A 23,938-nucleotide genomic window follows, 5' to 3' on the forward strand; every position below is an offset into this window, starting at 1 on the left:
AAATTATAAAATTATAAAATTATAAAATTATAAAATTATAAAATTATAAAATTATAAAATTATAAAATTATAAAATTATAAAATTATAAAATTATAAAATTATAAAATTATAAAATTATAAAATTATAAAATTATAAAATTATAAAATTATAAAATTATAAAATTATAAAATTATAAAATTATAAAATTATAAAATTATAAAATTATAAAATTATAAAATTATAAAATTATAAAATTATAAAATTATAAAATTATAAAATTATAAAATTATAAAATTATAAAATTATAAAATTATAAAATTATAAAATTATAAAATTATAAAATTATAAAATTATAAAATTATAAAATTATAAAATTATAAAATTATAAAATTATAAAATTATAAAATTATAAAATTATAAAATTATAAAATTATAAAATTATAAAATTATAAAATTATAAAATTATAAAATTATAAAATTATAAAATTATAAAATTATAAAATTATAAAATTATAAAATTATAAAATTATAAAATTATAAAATTATAAAATTATAAAATTATAAAATTATAAAATTATAAAATTATAAAATTATAAAATTATAAAATTATAAAATTATAAAATTATAAAATTATAAAATTATAAAATTATAAAATTATAAAATTATAAAATTATAAAATTATAAAATTATAAAATTATAAAATTATAAAATTATAAAATTATAAAATTATAAAATTATAAAATTATAAAATTATAAAATTATAAAATTATAAAATTATAAAATTATAAAATTATAAAATTATAAAATTATAAAATTATAAAATTATAAAATTATAAAATTATAAAATTATAAAATTATAAAATTATAAAATTATAAAATTATAAAATTATAAAATTATAAAATTATAAAATTATAAAATTATAAAATTATAAAATTATAAAATTATAAAATTATAAAATTATAAAATTATAAAATTATAAAATTATAAAATTATAAAATTATAAAATTATAAAATTATAAAATTATAAAATTATAAAATTATAAAATTATAAAATTATAAAATTATAAAATTATAAAATTATAAAATTATAAAATTATAAAATTATAAAATTATAAAATTATAAAATTATAAAATTATAAAATTATAAAATTATAAAATTATAAAATTATAAAATTATAAAATTATAAAATTATAAAATTATAAAATTATAAAATTATAAAATTATAAAATTATAAAATTATAAAATTATAAAATTATAAAATTATAAAATTATAAAATTATAAAATTATAAAATTATAAAATTATAAAATTATAAAATTATAAAATTATAAAATTATAAAATTATAAAATTATAAAATTATAAAATTATAAAATTATAAAATTATAAAATTATAAAATTATAAAATTATAAAATTATAAAATTATAAAATTATAAAATTATAAAATTATAAAATTATAAAATTATAAAATTATAAAATTATAAAATTATAAAATTATAAAATTATAAAATTATAAAATTATAAAATTATAAAATTATAAAATTATAAAATTATAAAATTATAAAATTATAAAATTATAAAATTATAAAATTATAAAATTATAAAATTATAAAATTATAAAATTATAAAATTATAAAATTATAAAATTATAAAATTATAAAATTATAAAATTATAAAATTATAAAATTATAAAATTATAAAATTATAAAATTATAAAATTATAAAATTATAAAATTATAAAATTATAAAATTATAAAATTATAAAATTATAAAATTATAAAATTATAAAATTATAAAATTATAAAATTATAAAATTATAAAATTATAAAATTATAAAATTATAAAATTATAAAATTATAAAATTATAAAATTATAAAATTATAAAATTATAAAATTATAAAATTATAAAATTATAAAATTATAAAATTATAAAATTATAAAATTATAAAATTATAAAATTATAAAATTATAAAATTATAAAATTATAAAATTATAAAATTATAAAATTATAAAATTATAAAATTATAAAATTATAAAATTATAAAATTATAAAATTATAAAATTATAAAATTATAAAATTATAAAATTATAAAATTATAAAATTATAAAATTATAAAATTATAAAATTATAAAATTATAAAATTATAAAATTATAAAATTATAAAATTATAAAATTATAAAATTATAAAATTATAAAATTATAAAATTATAAAATTATAAAATTATAAAATTATAAAATTATAAAATTATAAAATTATAAAATTATAAAATTATAAAATTATAAAATTATAAAATTATAAAATTATAAAATTATAAAATTATAAAATTATAAAATTATAAAATTATAAAATTATAAAATTATAAAATTATAAAATTATAAAATTATAAAATTATAAAATTATAAAATTATAAAATTATAAAATTATAAAATTATAAAATTATAAAATTATAAAATTATAAAATTATAAAATTATAAAATTATAAAATTATAAAATTATAAAATTATAAAATTATTCGGGTGGTCGGTCCGATTGGCAATGGGTTAGTCTTATTGAACTTGTGATACAATTTCATGAACATAGACATGTCACATGCCCACTTTGGACAAGAAAAGTGTATTGGCCATATATTCGGATTTTGGCCGGAACCCTGGAACCGGTTCCGGGTGGCCACAGTCGGTCCGATTGGCAATGGGTTAGTCTTTTTGAACTTGTTACACAATTTCATGAACATAGACATGTCACATGCCCACTTTGGACAAGAAAAGTGTATTGGCCATATATTCGGATTTTGGCCGGAACCCTGGAACCGGTTCCGGGTGGCCACAGTCGGTCCGATTGGCAATGGGTTAGTCTTTTTGAACTTGTTACACAATTTCATGAACATAGACATGTCACATGCCCACTTTGGACAAGAAAAATGTATTGGCCATATATTCGGATTATGGCTGGAACCCTGGAACCGGTTCCGGATGGCCACAGTCGGTCCGATTGGCAATGGGTTAGTCTTTTTGAACTTGTTACACAATTTCATGAACATAGACATGTCACATGCCCACTTTGGACATGAAAAATGTATTGGCCATATATTCGGATTATGGCTGGAACCCTGGAACCGGTTCCGGATGGCCACAGTCGGTCCGATTGGCAATGGGTTAGTCTTTTTGAACTTGTTACACAATTTCATGATCATAGACATGTCACATGCCCACTTTGGACAAGAAAAGTGTATTGGCCATATATTCGGATTATGGCCGGAACCCTGGAACCGGTTCCGGGTGGCCACAGTCGGTCCGATTGGCAATGGGTTAGTCTTTTTGAACTTGTTACACAATTTCATGAACATAGACATGTCACATGCCCACTTTGGACAAGAAAAGTGTATTGGCCATATATTCGGATTTTGGCCGGAACCCTGGAACCGGTTCCGCGTGGCCACAGTCGGTCCGATTGGCAATGGGTTAGTCTTTTTGAACTTGTTACACAATTTCATGAACATAGACATGTCACATGCCCACTTTGGACAAGAAAAATGTATTGGCCATATATTCGGATTATGGCTGGAACCCTGGAACCGGTTCCGGATGGCCACAGTCGGTCCGATTGGCAATGGGTTAGTCTTTTTGAACTTGTTACACAATTTCATGAACATAGACATGTCACATGCCCACTTTGGACAAGAAAAGTGTATTGGCCATATATTCGGATTTTGGCTGGAACCCTGGAACCGGTTCCGCGTGGCCACAGTCGGTCCGATTGGCAATGGGTTAGTCTTTTTGAACTTGTTACACAATTTCATGAACATAGACATGTCACATGCCCACTTTGGACAAGAAAAATGTATTGGCCATATATTCGGATTATGGCTGGAACCCTGGAACCGGTTCCGGATGGCCACAGTCGGTCCGATTGGCAATGGGTTAGTCTTTTTGAACTTGTTACACAATTTCATGAACATAGACATGCCACATGCCCACTTTGGACAAGAAAAGTGTATTGGCCATATATTCGGATTATGGCCGGAACCCTGGAACCGGTTCCGGGTGGCCACAGTCGGTCCGATTGGCAATGGGTTAGTCTTTTTGACTTGTGATACAATTTCATGAACATAGACATGTCGCATGCCCACTTTGGACAAGAAAAGTGTATTGGCCATATATTCGGATTTTGGCCGGAACCCTGGAACCGGTTCCGGGTGGCCACAGTCGGTCCGATTGGCAATGGGTTAGTCTTTTTGAACTTGTTACACAATTTCATGAACATAGACATGTCACATGCCCACTTTGGACAAGAAAAGTGTATTGGCCATATATTCGGATTTTGGCCGGAACCCTGGAACCGGTTCCGGATGGCCACAGTCGGTCCGATTGGCAATGGGTTAGTCTTTTTGAACTTGTTACACAATTTCATGAACATAGACATGTCACATGCCCATTTTGGACAAGAAAAATGTATTGGCCATATATTCGGATTATGGCTGGAACCCTGGAACCGGTTCCGGATGGCCACAGTCGGTCCGATTGGCAATGGGTTAGTCTTTTTGAACTTGTTACACAATTTCATGATCATAGACATGTCACATGCCCACTTTGGACAAGAAAAGTGTATTGGCCATATATTCGGATTATGGCCGGAACCCTGGAACCGGTTCCGGGTGGCCACAGTCGGTCCGATTGGCAATGGGTTAGTCTTTTTGAACTTGTGATACAATTTCATGAACATAGACATGTCGCATGCCCACTTTAGACATGAAAAGTGTATTGGCCATATATTCGGATTATGGCCGGGAACCTGGAACCGGTTCCGGGTGGCCACAGTCGGTCCGATTGGTATTGCATTAGTTTTTCCGAACTTGTTACACAATTTCATGAACATAGACATGTCGCATGCCCACTTTGGACAAGAAAAGTGTACTGGTCATATCTTCGGATTATGACCGGGACCCTGGAACCGGTCCCAGGTTACTGACCGGGTTTCCCGTGTCCAACATGGTTCTAGTTCAATAAAATGGCCTTCGTTTGATTGCAGATGATAAAATTCCATAGTACTTCACTTGTATTCATCTTTTTTGGATGGTTTTTGTAATCAGAAAAATGACCAGGCTAGCGTAGCCCCAATCTGGCCCAGGGAAATCCGGAATATCTCCGGCCAGGGAACCGGAATCCGGATTTTTCCGATTGCATCGTGTTCCGTATTAAAATCCTGAGCGAACAAGCCCAAAACATCGAAAATTGGTTGTGTTTGAGCCAAGATATGATTTTTTGAATATTAAATTTCCACGTGGTACTTAAAGGGTTAAGCCGATAATTTCGCTCAGCTGCTCGTCCAAGCGGCATTAATTGTGTGTGTGTGCCGTCCGTCGTCAGTCCAATTTATGAGAGTGCTAAAACGCTTCAATATTTCAAACAAAAAAACATGCTATTGCTATTTATAGTAAGGGGTTGTGTGCAATAACCATTTGGATTTAAACAAATTCTGTCACCCAACCTGGGGGCTGCACGCCGTACGTCACCCCCCGGCGGCGGCGTGGTCTTGGAAAACAAACATGGATATTACCACTCCAATTCTAGTGTGAGGTTAATCAAACATAAATTCCCAGCAGTGGGAAAAAGCTCGGGCAATTTTTTTGCTTTCTGTTGCTGCTTCATGAATTTTCATCGAGAACTGCTCGCGCGCGATACAAATTATGAAACTAATTTGCACTCGATTGTGGACATCGCAGTACGCCATGTCAAGTCCACCCAGTCCGCGTTTTTGCCGCGCAGGCCGTTCTTGGCCATTCCGGTACATGTGTTTTGTGTCTGTCTACAGCGCTGCGTTTCGATATGTTTGGCGATAATTAAGAACTCATATCTCTCTGACCCAATAATAATTAATTCATCAATTGAGGTTAATCATTTATGTTCACGCCGTCGTCGACGTCGACGACGGCTGCGTTTCTTGTGAAGTGTTGCGTTGAGAACTGCCTGATGGCCTACTGTTTGCAGTAGATTCTGTACCCATGGTAACCTGAGAAATTCCTCTCCGCCGTCTATCAGTCTCTGTAGATGGTTTGCTAAGATCGAGAGCGATAGCGAAAATCACAAGCACATGTTAAATGATTTTCTTCTGTTCAGTCAGTTTGAGCTGCGTTGATGTTGGTCGCGTGCAGCCAAGATCCATTCGCGTACATGTTTAGTCAAAGCTTGTTAGACGACTGCATTTCACTGCACGGGACGGTCTCAGCAAGTCAGCACAGTTGCGCGGCGATAAAAAGGGCAAAAAACACAGATTTATGATCGATAATGACGGGTGTGGAATGGGTTTTGCAACTGCGAGTGAGAGCACACGCAGTTGAAGACCTGAGCAGGGCAGGGCATGGCAGGCAGCTCAGCGGTCGTTCTCGACTGTAATCAGGGAAATTGGCCTCATCTTTTTCGCTGCTAGCGCAGCAGGCCATGCCACGGCGACCTGATGCAGAGTGTTATTGATTGGATATTTACAAGCGTAATGGTTTGGATTTTCAAATTAGTCACAGTAGGCCGTTTGCTCGTGGTAGGGTTAACGAGGGGGTATGCTGGATTGTTATTTTAATAATAATTTGAATTATATGAATATTCAATATAGGGGAAATTCTCGTATGTTTGGCAGGTTAAGCACTCGCTCCTAACTCTATCCAGCTTGTTGATTTTCACTATTTAAACAACTTATTTTGTAAAACTGTTGATAGTTACTTCCTTGCCCACTTCCTATTGAGCTATTTATCACTCGATTTCTGTTGAAAAAGATCTTTACGAAATGTAATAGAAAGTCAATGTGCTGATATGGCAACATTGAGGCACGATGGAATTAGATGCTGTTTCCCTATATACTTGACTTAAAACTGAGCGAGACTCTTTCTTTTTTTAAAGTAAACATAAATAAACTGGTCCAATTTATTTTTTAACTAAGGCTAATTTCTTTTCACACTTTCAGCTTTAAACGAGCTTTTGAAAAATCTGGACGTCTTAAATACATGTTTGTGTAGTTTTAGTCAAGAGAATATTTTTAGCATGATGACTCGCCGTTACTAATCTAAGTTAAGAGATAAGATAGCTTCCCTAAACACCTAACCTAGGTCACTTAAGCGCTTACAGAAGAGTATTAGATTCCATTTTTATCTGGTAGATAAGTATTCGAAATTTACGGTTTGCAAAATAAAGTCGAGCAAGTTTGGCGTCAGCTTGTCACACTTGTACACACAAAAAGTCCAAAGATTGCACTTGAATCTTATCGACCACCCATTGAACGAGCACAATTTTGATTGATAGCACTCCATCAATTCTTATCGACCACCCAAGATGCACAGAAAAAAAAATGATGGTAATATTCATCAGGAAATGGTGACAGATTTTGTGGCAAAATAAATGATTAATTTTATCCCTGAAAATGATGAATTTTCATCAGTTTTTGATGAATATTCATCAGGTTCGCATTTTTACACATTTTTTAAGTAATATTACACAAAAAAAGAGGTAATATTCAACCTACCAAATTTTCAACATTCCAAAATTCAACTTTTTTTTTCTGTGTGGGCAAAACACAGAGTCCCAATGATTCATTGCCGATAAGTAGGCCGCGTCCAGCAGAACACTGACCACCACCGGCTTGGCCAGGATCCGTCGCTAAATTCAATCAAATTAGAGACACCAATAATAAAAAGTACACCCAAACGATGATTGATGGACAGCACGGCCTACTGCGCGATCAGCTGTGTCGACTGTCACAGCGTCGTTAAAAAAGCAAACAAAATTTGTGACGTGTCACGCTTTTAAAGCCACGTGCCTAAACGCTCCTCGCTGACATGTTTGTTGACAAGCATCCGCGTCGACTCTGAAAATATAGACCTGCCTGTCCGCAGCATGATTCGATGATGTTCACGGTTCACCTGGCTTTGCTGGGCTGAGCCCAAGGTAATTTATCATCCCTCGTTTTGACAACGGTGGAAAACAAACACGACTTTTTCCCCCCTCCGTGTGAGCTTTTTCCCTTCTGTTTTTGATCGGGTGGGTGGCGTCAAGGATAAAGTTAAAAGCGTCGATGCTGGTCGTAATGGCAAGTTTGTCCTATATGCCAACACATATCAACACATTTTCAATTGTAGAAAAGCCACTTTTCCGACTACGGACAAACTCCTACGCCGCCCGCATACCGAATCGGATGGTTGATGGCTAAACAAGGATCCTTGTCGAGCGATTGATTCACCTGTTAGAGTGCTGGTTGACGTCCGTTATTTTTCCCTCCCCAACTCCGGGTTTGGAACAGGCAAAAAAGGAAAGAAAAATGAGCCTCCTTTGATGATGGAACGTGCGGGTGCGGACCATCACGTCATCAATTTTCCCGCCCCAACATTCCACACCGTTGACCGAGAAGGCTGCCGACTGCAGTCTTCGGGGTGATTTGGGAGCGTTAAGACACGTGTGTTGATTCGCAAATCGGGCGTGGGTTGCTTTGGTTTTTGGTATTTTGGGTTGACGCAAAAATATGTTAAATTTCGATGAAAAACCTTCACAGAAAATTGTTTCAAACTTTGATATATTTTTTGTTTACATTGTTTGCAGGCCAACAAGAAACATCAAGGACATTACGCAGCTGTCGACGGCCGGTGCGTCCCACGATTGCGGTTCCCTGTCTCGAGTCGTGATGGTGCGGAAAACGGATCAGCGCGTTATCAATCATAAGGGTAGTCAAAAGGTAGGTAAAAAGTTTATGCAGTTTTGTTTTGCTTTTCGTAGAAAACTTGTTTTCCGAATTTAAAATCGAAGGATTTTTTAAAATTAAATTTACCTTTTGATTCTAAAATTCCGAAATTATTTTTAATTGAAAAGTGCAGAAAATATCACAATACTTTTCTAGTCGAAATTAAGGGCTGAGAAAAAATAATGTTTCACAAATTTTGAACATCCAAAACTAGATATTTTCACTATCTCTGAAAAAAAAAGCTGTGGATAATTTCTCCTTAACACATATTCAAGTTTCAAAAACAAGGAAAATTTGTCACACCCACAAGATTAAGTGTCGCGGAAAAAGGGGTTTTTATCAAGTTTTTGAAAACAAGTACTAACTTTCACAATTTTTTTCCCGGAAAGTTCACAAGCTCAATAATCATGAATTCAAAAGTGAGAAAAACTCAAAAGGGACATACGACAACAATTTCAGAGATATTTTTTTACCAGATAATAAAAAATTCCCGTTCATTTTATAAACACTGTTCGATAAAGAGGAGAAGATGAGCGTTTAATTTGATTAACTTTTTATGGAAGTTTATTTAATTTTTTGTCTTGGACAGAGTAGTACCTACTTCTCAGAAAAAAAACATTCTTTAAAATACTTCAATTGATCAATTACTATAACTCTAAAAATATATATATATATGTATGTATTTTTAATAGAAAGGGTACATTTTGCCTTCCTCACCTCACTGAGGCAAGGCTATAAAATCACTCGAAAAATGAACTTCTTAAGAGGCAGTATTTGTAAATATTGCTCGGTTTGTTCTAGAGGTCGTATTGAGGTGCTCCGATTTAATAGTTTTTCGATTTTTCTATAACAAACATTTTACAACGTTAGTTTTTGCCCTGTAGGCCGCCATAGCGGCACTTTTTGGTCTCAATTTTGTCATATTCGGAATCCTTGGACAATTTCACGTAAGTTAGAAGTATTGAAGTTGTAATTTTGATTTAAAAAATACTTGAATAAAACATTTTTGAAAAAAGAAATAGATCTTATTTACCCTATGATCAATACGTCAAATGCTGTATCAAGTAGGCGAAAACCTGTTTTACCTCTAATCCAACAAATTGTTAAAAAATATTTAATTCATTCTAAATGGCAATTTTTCCAATCAAATTTACAACTCCAATACTTCTAATTTACGTGAAATTGTCCGAGGATTCCGAATATGACAAAATTGAGACCAAAAAGTACCGATATGGCGGCCTACAGGGCAAAAACTAACGTTGTAAAATGTTTGTTATAGAAAAATCGAAAAACTATGAGAAAAACTGCGATTGGCCAAAAAGTTAATACCGTAGGCTTATAGTGCATGAAATTACCTATCTTTTGACCTATGGGAGTATGGGTGTTGGAGGCTGTTGCAAAAAGATATTAAGGTTTTAAAAAAATCCATTTTTGACAGTAATTTGCAAAAGCTAAGAGAAAAAGTCAAACCAATCCTGGATGTCTATGGCTCATTTTGAAGTGCTTCAAAAGACATTTCGAATGCATCTAAGAGAGTTGGAATTGATGAAGTTTTACGGAAATGCGAGCAATTTTAATATTTTTTATGTTTTTTTGACCTCAAACTTCAAAGCCCGTTTTACCCTACTTCCCTTGGTCGTAGAGGGCTCATATTTGGCATGAGTTCATCTCATGTATAGACAAACAAACGCTGAAAGTTTCATCCAAATCGGAGCACCTCGATACGACCTGTTACACATTGGTGAAAAACTCGCTCTTAAATACACCTCCTAGATATACCTTCACGTATAACTATCGACTCAGAATCAAATTCTGAACAAAAGTCTGTGGGGATGTGTGTAGACATGATTTTTTTCCCCCACGATTATCTCAGAACTGGCTGAACCGATTTTGGTCGGATCCGACTTATTCTGTTCGTTTTGGGGTCTCCTAAGACCCTATTAAATTTTATTCTGTTTAGTGAAGTACTTTTAAGGTTATGCCAAGAAAAAGATTTTTGTAGCTACAAAAAAGGGTGATTTATGCATAACCTCAAAGGCCGGGTCTTTTTGCTTACCCGCGAGAGCCGCGCAGCATGCGTATCGCCCGGTTGCCAAATTGCTTAAGCAGTGTCTGCGTCTCTTCTGGAAAAAGTCTGTATTAATTATGTTGCTGAATACATCATTTTGTCTCGAAAAAAATAAAAAAGTATAAAAATTGAAATTACGAACCATGGTTTCAACATTTTAATGAAAAAAGTGTTTTAAAATGCATTATACACCTGTCCAGTTGTTTTGCCATCATTAGTATTCAAAATATCTAAGCATTGACCAAAATTTTATTTTTTGCGAACAATATTTTTTTTTGTGGTGTTCAAAAACATTTTTAAACAAGCCCAAACATGCTAAATATGATTATTAATGCAGGAAAATGCATTTTAGATTGTTTTCATTGTTTTAGACTTCTATTTTCATGGAAATTTTGATTTTTTTTGGAAAAATATTTGTTTGGCCCCCTGATTTTTCAGACCAATTTTGAAGGGGGCGACATAAACTTTGAAAAATATTTGCAACGGCCTAATTGAAAAAAAATTAAAAAAAATTAAAAAAAACTTAAATTAATTTGTAAATACAACCTAAAATACAACATGAATGTGAGGAAGGCATCAACCACCTTAAGGTGGATTAAGTAACGTTTTTGATAGTACTTTTGTGTTTTCAAGGACATGAATTGCTTACTTATTTGAACTTTTTAATTATATATTTTTTGTCATCTTGATATTTTGGGACAGGCTAATTTTTGTCAGAAAATTTAACATTGGTTGCCGGAATAAGGCTTGTGAAGAATGAAAAAATATAAAAAAAGTTTTGCCAGTTTTATATCATCAATAGCTAGGAAAAAATAATGGTATTTTACATTCGATTAGTGGAATTATCTTAAAAAAAAAACATTATTAAAATTATTCACATCAGATAAGTTTAAAATATAACTATACTGCCCCTGATCGCATAAATGTCCCATATGAATTTTCATCGTTTATGAGTTATTGATGCAGTTTGGTTCAAAATCGTGTGCTTTTTCAAAAAAGCCTTTAACATCCAGTACTTTGTTGAAAAATCAGTAAATCCTTTTTAAAATATAAACCTTGATTTTAATTCACAAAAAAACACAAAAATGTCGAAAAATTGATTAATTGTTTCATAGCCTAAAAAATCTGGGAAATGGACAAGAAAAAATAGAATAACTAAATATTATCTATAAACCCTATCTTAACAACCAAAGGTCTTATTAACTTATTTTAATATGGAAAATTTAAGCCATTGTGCAAATTTGGTTTATCAAACAAGTTTCTATACAATTTTAGGAGCTTTACATACAAAAGTGCGTTGAACATATTCCAAAATCTTCAATAATATTTATTTGATGGAAGGAATTTGTTTAATTGATAATATTTAATTTTATTCAATTTAACCAATTTTTGCACCAAAATTAATCAGAATACGACGGTAGACCCTTTTTGAAGGTACTGAAGGTTTTTTTGCTTTAAACCAAGTATGTCTCAAAAAGGTATTTTCTTTTTAATTTCGTGATTTAATTATTTACTTCCTGTTTGACAATCATCGATCAATGATGATCTTCATACCATCAAAAAGAGAAGGACTGTTATCGTAAATCGTCATCAAAAAGTATCAACACGTGTAGGGTGTAATCAACTTTGTAGGATTTTATTTTCGAATATAGTCAGAAATGTAAAATTTATATGTATCTTCAAAAGATTGGGGGAAGTCGTCACTTTAAGATTGAATCAAATTATTTTCATCAAAATCATAAAATACATCAATTATTAAAAAATCGTTTTTGCAATTCCATCGTGAAACTCCTTACTTTTCCTGTCATTCTAGAACAACGAAACAGCCTATTTTTTTTACCAAAAATAATAGAATCGAATGGAAACATTTTTCAAAATAAATGCTGAAAAGTTCTACTCGTGCTGAAAAAATCTTCATTTTGCAACTTATTGCATAAACTATTACTTTATTGAGAAAATCTTGAGAATCACTCAGCAATATTTCACGCGTAATTGTTAAATGAGATCCGACACATTCTCGTTCACTGGAATTGTTAATCAAAAGGAAAACCGCCAACTTTGATTAACTGTCTACCTGTTGCATCAACAAGTAATTTGATCACTTCGATCTTTGGAAGTATTCCTGGGCTGCGTCCGTCAAAGTCTCCAGACGTGCACCAAAACCGACGACGTGTGCACCAATAAACACCTTTCCCAATCACCTGAAATTTGAGCCAATCGCGGGCTGGAAGTTACGACTTCCTTTCCTTTTAACTGTATCAATAGTGCACTGTGGTTCGTGGGTTGTTGGAAAGTGGTCAAAGTATTGCTTTTTGTCAAGTTCATTTATTGCTGAATGCAAAAAAGCTATTTTTAATCATTTTTGAAAACTGAATTTTAAATCATCGACAGTGTGCCGACAGGAGAGCAAATTGCGGCAAATTTATCGTCGCCAATCAAAACCACATAAAGGTGAATTTATCGCGGTGATCATAAACCGAAAGCACATCCGCTCTCAAACCACAAATCCCACTGGAGTCGCTTGGGGTGGTCAGGTCTCGAAGCAGAGAGAGGGGGGCATGAAAACTTATGTTCATTATTTAGTAAGTTTGTTTTTTTTTCGAATATTGCCTTTTTTGTCGTTGGCTGGTTTCTGGTGGTTGGTGGTGCACGTTGTTTCAATGTGGTAATTCCGAAGAAAGGTACGGGCCCAAGCCTCAATCGAAGCAGGCTGCGGTGAATATTTGCGATATGAGAGTTCAGGTTTGTTTTTATTGAAATGGGCGCTGCTACAATGTTGGCGGTAGCCTGAATCGAAGCAAGCCTCTTGGGAAAAAAAGGTTCCCGTCTCATCGCCTGCTAGCGTTGAAAAAGAGTCATTGAGTCGAGTGATTTATTGGACTGTTTTAGCGAGAAAAAAAAATCAAAAAGAGCGATTCAAAGAAAAGCGAGCAACTTTTTACTATTTCATTGGGGAAAATGAGAACGGAAAGCAGACAATGAAATCTGTAGGAAAAAGTGGGGGAAAACCCCCGTAGTAGAATTTTCCCTCACTTTGGAAACTTTGAGGCTAAACGACCTTGCAGAGAATAGTTGGCAGACACTGGAAACGGAACGAAAAGTTATTCCCCATAGTTTTACTACCAATTGTGCGGGGTAAATGAGCAAACTCCGCATGACCTCGACTAAGTTCACGATTGTTCTGCCAACAAGTCTCGTAAAAATCAATGGAACGTGATGATGTGTTTCGGATTTTTATTGGGTTAAAACGGTCGGGCATGATTTTGCATACTTTCAGGCGATCATCAATAATATTTTCTCATAAAGCATGTTTTCATGAAAGAGCTAAAAATAATTCTTCCAATCAAAGTGAAAGCCATTATCCGAAAATTCGCAATCAATTTGGAAATCCCTGAAGGACGCTGAAATAGAGCTGGCGCGATCCAATATCGGTGTAACACGCACCGCCGGGAAAGCCAATCTTTTCATCTCGGAATCCGTTGATTGCCGGTGTGCTTTCTGCTCTCGATTACAATAATCTCCTGCTTTAGGAATAACCAACCGAAACGGCGATTGAAGCCCTGTGGGAAATTTGAGTGCAAAACGGTTCTACGTGATTGGGGATTTACCAGCATTGTTATCTTTTGCTTATTTTGTAAAATTGTCAGAAAAATACTAGAGTTCAAATGCTGATGAATGAAATGAATACCTAGAATTTTGCAAAAAATCTTATATTTTATATTTTTATTTTGTACTTTTAAAGGCAATAAATATCTTGATGTTGAAAATTGATTTTCTGATCGATATGGTGTCTTCAACAAAGTTTGAGGAAAAAATGTTATGAATGTTATGTTACTCTAAAAATAATTCAATTTTTCAAACAAATCCCATTTTTTGAGCTATATAGCATATGTCATTTGACAATGCTTCCAATATTTCGAAAAAAAAATCATGATTAACCGATTTAGACGTGACGTACTACAGTACTTGTTCGGTAACTGGGCGTTGTTTAACTGGGATGCTTTTTAACTGGGTGCTCGATAGCTGGGCTGTATCCCACTAGACTCATCAAAAGGACCAGGACCCGACGGAATAGCACCTGCATTCCTAAAGAACCTTGCAGAAGAATTGACATTTCCACTGCATCATCTTTTCAACATGTCAATAAATACTGGAAAATTCCCACAAACATGGAAAAAGTCTTTTTTGGTGCCTATTTTCAAGTCAGGCCCAAAATCAGACATACGTAATTATCGCGGAATTGCCCTTTTGTCTTGCATTCCAAAACTTTTCGAATCTATTATAAATGAAAAAATCTTTCAGCAAGTAAAAAACCGCATTACATGTAAACAGAACGGCTTTTTTAAAGGCCGCTCTACTAGCACCAACCTTTTAGAATTTGTAAATTTTACACTGAATGCAATGCATAATCGCAATTTCGTAGAAGCAATTTACACAGACTTTAGTAAGGCATTTGACAGAATCGACATACCATTATTAATCTTCAAACTGCAGAAAATTGGAATTCAACCGAATCTTTTGGAATGGCTTAAGTCATATTTGACTAAGCGCGAACAAATTGTTCGCTTCCAAAATGTACTATCGGAATCAATTCACGTCACCTCTGGGGTTCCGCAAGGATCCCATCTAGGACCTCTTCTTTTCATCTTGTATGTAAACGACATTTCCTTCATTCTTAAAAAAATTCACGTACTTGTATATGCAGACGACATGAAATTGTATATGGAAATAGGAAATGCCAATGACAGTCATGTATTCCAAAACGAAATTAATCTTTTCTACACATGGTGTAGTAAAAGCCTACTCCAATTGAATGTAAAGAAATGTAATTCCATTGCCTTCAGCAGAAAACATGAAACACCAAACATAACAGTATTATTAGGAAACCAACCAGTAGAAAAATGCAAAGTAGTACGTGATCTAGGTGTCATCCTAGACTCACAACTAACTTTTGTAGAACACTATAACACAATAATAAACAAGGCAAAAAGTACATTAGGCTTTATAAAGCGCTTTGCATTCAACTTCCAGGACCCGTATACTATTAAATTACTCTATATAACGTATGTCAGGCCACTCTTGGAATACTGTAGTATCGTCTGGAATCCATACTATGCCGTACACCAAGCACGTATTGAATCTGTCCAAAAACAATTCTTACTGTACGCACTACGTAAACTTAACTGGACTGCATTTCCTCTCCCATCGTATGAAGCACGCTGCATGCTCATAAACATACAATCATTACAAGAACGTCGTAAATTTGCCATGCTCTCTTTCATCAACGACATTATTTCTCAACGCATACAGTCAGCAGCATTATTTTCAGTAATACGCAATAGTATTCATGAACCAAGCCGTACTCTTAGACATTCACAACTTTTTAGAATAACTGCATACAAGACAAATTATTTAAAAAATTCGCCATTAAATCAAATGATGCGCTTTTATAACGAAAATTCACAGTACATACATTTCGACATGTCTAAACCGGAACTACGAAAAAATCTGTACAATAGAAATAATATCTAGTATGTAAGAAAATTGTAAGTAGTCTACATAAGCTTGACGAATAAACAATAAACATCCAATTTAAAAAGCAGACAAACGTCAAAAAACAAAAACAAACCAAATTGACCGAGGGGTCAACCGATGCAAAAAATCAAGTGTATTGAATAAAACTTTTTTTTTATTTTTTGGAATTTTTTAGTTTGTTTTAAGTAAACTTGATAAAATTGCTCTGGAAAAAATTTAAGAAACTTTTATTTTTAATATTTTATTTAGAAAAAATAATGAATTGGGCGTCCCCTCGGCAATTTTCGTTTATCCCAGTTATCGAGAAACATTCGGTGACTGGGCTACGTTACCAAACAAGTACTGTACACTCAAACCCCGATGGTTTGACACCAACACTTTTTAGTTGACACCCCTTTTACACGGAGTTCACACACACTACCAAACGTTTATTTTGATAGTGTGCGTGATCGCCGTGTTAAAAGTGACAGTTCGTCACTTTTTAGTTTGACTTTGACCAACCAACGGGGTACAAACTAAAAAAGTGTCAAACGAAAAAGTGACCAACCACCGGGGGTTGAGTGTATATGGAAAAAAGAAGTTTTATATGCAAAATCAAATCAGCATTCGGAAAAAACTATCAGCAGTTCCATATAAAATTAAAAGTAAAAAAAGTGCTTCGATTTGGCTCAAAATTGGGTACCGTAAACTGGGGTGACTTTGATAGCCCGGGGTGACTTTGATAGATTTTTCAAATGCCCGTCAAATTAATTTCTAAACATTTTTGAGAATTTTGAGTATGTAAGCATTAAGGGATAGCTTATTATCGAACATATTTGCAAAAATGTGAGTGTTACATTGGATGTATCAAAACTAGTGGCCAAATCAAATTTCTATCAATGTCACCCCGGGCTATCAAAGTCACCCCAGTTTACGGTACTAAAGCCCTATGTAAATTTGTATTGTACAACGGTAAGAAACACGATTAAAAACCATTTCTGATCACTTTTTTTCATTTTAATGCATTTTTTTTTGACAACACAACATTTTTTCGATGGATCACGGGGGATGGAGCAGGGGTGCCCAACCTTTTGGCCCTGCGGGCCAGATCTGATTTTTCTGAAGTAGTGGCGGGCCGGAATTAATATTTGATAAAAGTTGAAAAAGTAAACACATTTTTTCAATTTTCTTATGATTGGGTTCTTTTAAAGCAAATACATAAAAGAACTAGTGTTGCAAATATGATTCATATACCTTGATTTTAAAAATGAAAAACAAAGATAACATTCAAAAATGTGTTTATTTGACTTATTTTAATTTTTGCTTGTTTAAAATTGTATAGATATTATTTTTGACGATTGCAATTAAATACCTTGATATATTTTTTTATAAAAAAAACATTCAAGTTTTAATGATCGTTTCATTTTTTTGAAGTTTTTGTTACATTTTTCAATATTTTAAAAATATTTCCGGCGATCTATTTTCAGTATGAATAATTTGATTTTTAAGCTTTTTTTAACTTTATCACTAAAAAGTTGTTCTGGAAAAATACATTAGTTTTGCTTACGCATTTATTAAAAAAAGACAATAGAAAAAAAACTTCAAATAGAAGTTAACACAGTCAAAACTGAAAGAAATAACATTTAGTCTCTTTTTGTAAATTTTAAGACAACAATCCAAGTTTTTTCATAAATTTCATAATTTTACGAAATGGATAATTTTTTTTCCTGCACAATTTTTTCAGTTAAAAAATATCAATATAAAAATTATAAGAATTAAATTCAAACATGAAGAATGTTCTTATAATATGTTAAAATTTGATCTCAAGCTTATTTTTTAAATTCAGACAATAATTTTATTTATTTAATACTTCATGAACAGCCTTAAGGGCCGGTCATAGAAATATTTTAAAAAGCCGTCGCGGGCCGGATAAAATGGCTTCAAGGGCCGGATCCGGCCCGCGGGCCGGACGTTGGGCAGGCCTGACCTATGGTCTCCTTGGAACGAGCTGTCAAGTAGGAGCTTTTCTGTCAAGAAGGACCGCGAGGTTAATTTTTCAAAATTGATTTAAAAATCCATTTTAAACTCTTTGTGATCGTACAAAGGGTCATTGTACTCAGAAAAATAAGCTTTATCGCTGTAAACAATAATATCAGCAATCTAAGCTTCATTTTAGGACCCAATTAGAGTGGAGATTCTTTGGACGACATTATTAGACCCGTATTTTTTTGTTTGGCCAGTAGGGTGACCTATTTCGTCGTAAAAACTGGAAAAAGGAGATTTTTTCTTAAGCACCAAAACAGCATTGATTTTATGAGTTACGATGAGTAATTAGTTAGCGTCAGATTTCAAATTTTTTAGATGAAACTATAGTGAAATTATCCGATCTTTCATATTTTCAAAATTTTCCAATCAATCCTTATATTTGAAATTGCAAAAAAAAAAAATTTTGGGTCACATATTTTATTTCAAAATTTGAAGATGTTTTCGAAACAAATATTTTCAGAGATTGTCGAGCTTGGTCATGCTTCTATGAGTGAAAAAGCCACATATTTTACAAAAAAAAAACAGGGTTTAGTGGCTATAACTAGTCCAGATAGGACTTCGGATAATCGATTCATTAACATTTTTTTTCCTTTTTTATTGTTTTATTTTTAACGTCAAATTCGTGTTCTGTGTCCCTACTTTAGTCAAATTTTAAGAGCGAGTCCACGAACAGGGCATACCCCTTTGTATGGGACGTCGTTTGGACCTCACCAATCTGCCTGAAATTTTCAGGGGTTGTTTGTACATATAAAACTAGCATCTGGCCAAAATATGAGCACTCTAGGTCAACGGGAAATGGGGCAAATCGGGACACAAAGTTTGAAGGTTCAAACACGTCAAAAATCTTAAAAAGGCTATAACTTAGGCAAAATTCAATTTATTTTCAAAATTCAAAATGCATCCAAAAGGGCTTAAAAAAATGCAACAAAATGCAGGGAGAAGCACCCCAATTGGTTAAATCTAAAGGGAGTTATTGGCATTTTAGTGAAAAAATAGCATAATTTTCAAACTCAAATAAAAAAGTGTTCCATCCAGTTATCAACTCGGTTCGACCTGCAGTTTGTAGAGGACATCTGGGACTACCATTTGAGACAGAGAACGCTTTGGGTAAGGCAGTTTAACATATTAAATAGACACTTTTACTTTTAGTGAATTTTTTGGTTGTAAATTTTTGCTCGGGGGACCCCTTAGATCCCATTTTCTGGTGATAATTTTATCATATTCGTGTTCCTGAGACAATTTCACAATAGAAACATGCATAAAAATGTTTATTTTGATCCATTTTAAACCTTTAAAAAATAAAAGTTAAAAAAAATCTTCGATTCACATTTATTGAAAATCAAGCTCGTTTCCAAGGATACTAGATGACACCAGAAAAAAGCAGCTTTTTAATTTTTTTTAACTTTTATTTTTTAAAGGGTTAAAATGGATCAAAATAAACATTTTTATGCATGTTTCTATTGTGAAATTGTCTCAGGAACACGAATATGATGAAATTATCAACATAAAATGGGATCTAAGGGGTCCCCCGAGCAAAAATTTACAACCAAAAAATTTACTAAAAGTAAAAGTGTCTATTTAATATATTAAACTGCCTTACCCAAAGCGTTCTCTGTCTCAGATGGTAGTCCCAGATGTCCCCTACAAGCTGCAGGTCGAACCGAGTTGATATCTGGATGGAACACTTTTTTATTTGAGTTTGAAAATTATGCTATTTTTTCACTAAAATGCCAATAACTCCCTTTAGATTTAACCAATTGGGATGCTCTATCCTGCATTTTGTTGCATTTTCAAAGCCCTTTCGGATGCATTTTGAATTTTGGAAATAAATTGAATTTTGCCTAAGATACAGCCTTTTTAAGATTTTTGACGTTTTTGAACCATTTAACTTTGTGTCCCGATTTGCCCCATTTCCCGTTGACCTAGAGTGCTCAAATTTTGGCCAGATGCTAGTTTTATATGTACAAACAACCCCTGAAAATTTCAGGCAGATTGGTGAGGTCGATGTGAGATGGGTATGCTTTGCTCGTGGACTCGCTCTTAATAGTCGACTGCCTATTTAATTACAAAATGCATTTTTACAATATTTCATCATTAAAAATTCTAAATCATTTTAGCGTAGTTGAGGGGTACTACTTAAGCTCAATAATCAAAAATAAGACAACAAAAAAAAAAATTTCCGACATGATTTTTTTTCAAGGCTTTCGAAAAATCGGGTATGGACTGCGCATTTAATTTTCCATCTCTTACCGAAAAAAAGTCAAACAAATCTTCGACTTTTTTTTACATAATTTTAGGAAAATTGGCAGCACTGAAAACAAATTAAAACACATTTTCCTGCGTCGATGATTAATTTTTGCATAATTCGGTTTGTTTGAATTTTTTTTTTTGATTATTGGTGAAATTTCAATGTACAGTACCGCATATATAATGCAATAAATGGTGTTTAATGCATATTGCATCATGTTTTTTCATTGAGTTTTTTCGAGGGACATAAATTCAAAAAAAATATTTGTAACGGCCTTAATAAACATATGAATGATGGAGATCTTTCAAACATTTCGATTTTGATTCCTTAGAAATTAAGTTAATTATTAGGAATCGCTCAAAAGCATATTATTTGTCAAATTGTTTTTTTTCGGGATTTTTTTATGCTAGTTTGTCAAATTAGATCGATTCACTTAAATTTGAAACTTTGTTGCTCATTAAAAAATAGAACTTATAAAAATGATTTTCTTATTTCCCAGATATTCTAATGTAGATCACGAGAAGACTTGAAATTTGATAGTTAAAACTTATTTTTTGCATTACTGTCAGCAGGAAAGCCATTAGATCTACGGGGTAAGACTAAGTCATACAAATTTCTGTAAATTTTGCTTTTCGATTGTTTAAGGACATTAAAAGAGAGCAAGGGATTGTCCTAAACAAAGGGGAAAAATATGTTATTGATTTGTTACACATTTACAGCAAAATGCTCTACCAAGCTTTTCTTGAGATAAATAAACAGCTAGATCAGTCCGAATTTTGTTCGACATATATTATTTACCATACCATCATGAAAAAGGGGGTTTCAACAATTTGAGCGACAAAAGTTTGCTCCTTTCATCTATATATAAAAAAAATTTCGACGGTTTTGTTCGAACGCGAATCAGTTCAATACGGAGAGTCGGATCGAGGTGCTCTTTGTTGCGTTGGGTTCGTAAAAGTCCAAAGAAGGTTCTTACGCCAAAAAGTTACAACTTTAGTCACTCTGGAACCGATTCCGGAAAATCTGCAGATTGTATGGGAAAAGCTGCGTAAAATCAAATTTTGATCACAGGAGGCTGAATAAGCAAACAAGCAAGAAACGTCAGGGAACCAAAAAGGGCACGACGAAGTTTGCCGGGAAAAGCTTGTATTATTTAAATATCTAGTAGTAGAAATCATCATTTTTCAAAAAACCGTAATTCATTAAAAATCTGTATATACTAGGGTGTTTCAAATCCGGGCTTTCTCGGGGCTACTCCTGAAATCAAAGATTGACCTATCACTAGGCTAAATTCCAAATTTGAGTTCATTCTAACCACGGGAACCCCTCGTCAAAATGTATGGAGAAAAGCAACTGATTCAGTTTTTTAGCTTTTGAGGGGCAAATGTCACCTCAGACAATATATTAACTGTCTCACTGTACAGACTTTTGACTCTAAATTTTTACTTTTATTTTACTTATTCATCAGCTGAGCGGTTGTTGCTATAGTTTTAAAGAAAAAGGATCAAGTTTTAGTAACCTTTCATTTAATGCTAAAATCTGCAATAATGTTTAAAATAATAAAATAATTGCGTCTATTATGATTATTTTTATTGAATCTGAAATTTATTATCAGGATATTTTGACACTCAAAACTGATTAAATAAATACAAAGCAGTACCACCTCAAAGTCAAAGAAGCATAGAGGAACGCACTGACAAAAACAACCCAAACGAAAAATATTGTGCTGCTCCTAGCAAAAGCACCTTTTGCCATTGCTCAAAAGAAGGCATTTTTGTCACCTAAAGTTATACAAAAATAAGAATTTAGAAAATGGTTATTTTGCGCAATTATTTTTTTTTGTGAAAAGCAGAATTTACCAATAACTTTGCTAAAGACTCGAAATCGAACAGAAAATCCGTTTTCAAGGTATGGACAGCTGCCAAAATTGAATGATACCTGTATGAAAAAATCAATGATGCAAAATGGCTTCTTTAGTCATAGAGAAGGTACACACAATGTTTCATCCAAATAAAAATAATCGTTGTCCGAAGTCTCAGATAATTGCTCAGTATGAAAAATATGCAATCTGGCCAGGCCTACTTCGTTCTGTTTACCGCAAATATGATTTCTTTAAAAAAAAAATAACTAGTCAACAATTAAAACTCAACTTTTCTTCTTCCCAGGACCCACTATGCGAGGTCATCACGATGGAGACCATCTCGACGTACAAGGGCCACAAACCGGACCGGACGGTGGTCTTCAAGGAGAAGTTCGATCTCAGCGGCAACGACATGACCAAATCGCTGTCCACCAGCAAGCTAATGGGATCGCCGCGTCTCTCGATCAGCCCGCTGCGCACAGTTCTGACCACGACAACCGAGCTGGAGCAGGCGGGCAAGAGTGACCGAAACAACAACAACACGTCCCCGCTGGTCACCACGGGTCAGTCGTTGTTCAAGGAGCAGCAGCGCCACAAATCGCTGGACAGGGCTGGGAACAACAATGTAAGCAACGGGTACATTTCGACGACGCCAAAGCCAACCCGGTGCTCCAAGAGTCCCTCGATCAGCAACCTGCGCACCAAGTCCCCATCGTTGTCCGCGTCACAGAGTTCGCTTCGCAGGTCGATCTTCAACGATTTTGAGCTCGAATGCTTGAAGGCACACAACGAATACCGGACGAAGCACGGCGTCCTGCCAATGAAGATGAACAAACGCCTTTGTCGGTACGCGGAAGAGTGGGCCAAAGTGATCGCTGCGCGTGGCGTTCTGGTCCACCGGAGCAACTCCCAGTACGGGGAGAACATCTTCTGCTCGTGGAGCTCGCCGAACGCGAACGTCGTCATTACCGGGCGGGAACCGGTAGAGAACTGGTACAGCGAGGAACCGACGCACGTGTACGGGAAGGAACCGGCCACGCTCAAGACTGGCCACTTTACGCAGGTCGTGTGGCGAGACAGTCGCGAGCTGGGCGTCGGGGTAGCTAGGAATAGGTTGGTCAAAGTAGGCTCTTTTTTACAACTCGGTACTGATGATTGTATTTTTTTCAGATCTGGTCAGGTGTTTGTCGTGGCCAACTACGATCCACCGGGAAACTACATCGGGAGTTTCGCCAAGAACGTGGCCCCGCCGGGCGGGTTTGAAATACCAAAGATTATCGTGGACAGGCCGCTGGTCGATGACTGCAAGGTGATTACGCCCAAGCCGGAGAAGCACGTGCGCATCGTGGACGAGAACGATCCGGACCAGTTTGACGAGTTTTCGCGCGCGATGCTGCGGCACCACAACGAGTACCGGCGCCGGCACGGCGCTCCGGACTTGGTGTGAGTTTTGGGGACCTTTCTGGATTCAGGAAACGAATTTGACATTTTGATCTTTTCCAG

At 33.7% G+C, this 23,938-nt stretch overlaps 1 protein-coding gene across 4 annotated transcripts in view; it reads left to right on the forward strand.

The window, feature by feature from the left end:
* LOC120417839 (uncharacterized) overlaps nucleotides 1-23,938 on the forward strand; it is a 70,435-nt gene that overhangs the window by 45,176 nt on the left and 1,321 nt on the right. For all 4 annotated transcript variants that reach the window (XM_052710625.1, XM_039580058.1, XM_039580059.2 and 1 more), the window contains 3 exons: nucleotides 8,560-8,692; nucleotides 22,740-23,548; nucleotides 23,606-23,878. In XM_052710625.1, coding sequence (XP_052566585.1) covers nucleotides 8,560-8,692; nucleotides 22,740-23,548; nucleotides 23,606-23,878 — 1,215 coding nt within the window. The remainder of the gene's footprint in view (nucleotides 1-8,559; nucleotides 8,693-22,739; nucleotides 23,549-23,605; nucleotides 23,879-23,938) is intronic.

The sequence above is a fragment of the Culex pipiens genome, chromosome 3 (genome assembly GCF_016801865.2).
Source record: "Culex pipiens pallens isolate TS chromosome 3, TS_CPP_V2, whole genome shotgun sequence".
Taxonomy (NCBI): domain Eukaryota; kingdom Metazoa; phylum Arthropoda; class Insecta; order Diptera; family Culicidae; genus Culex; species Culex pipiens.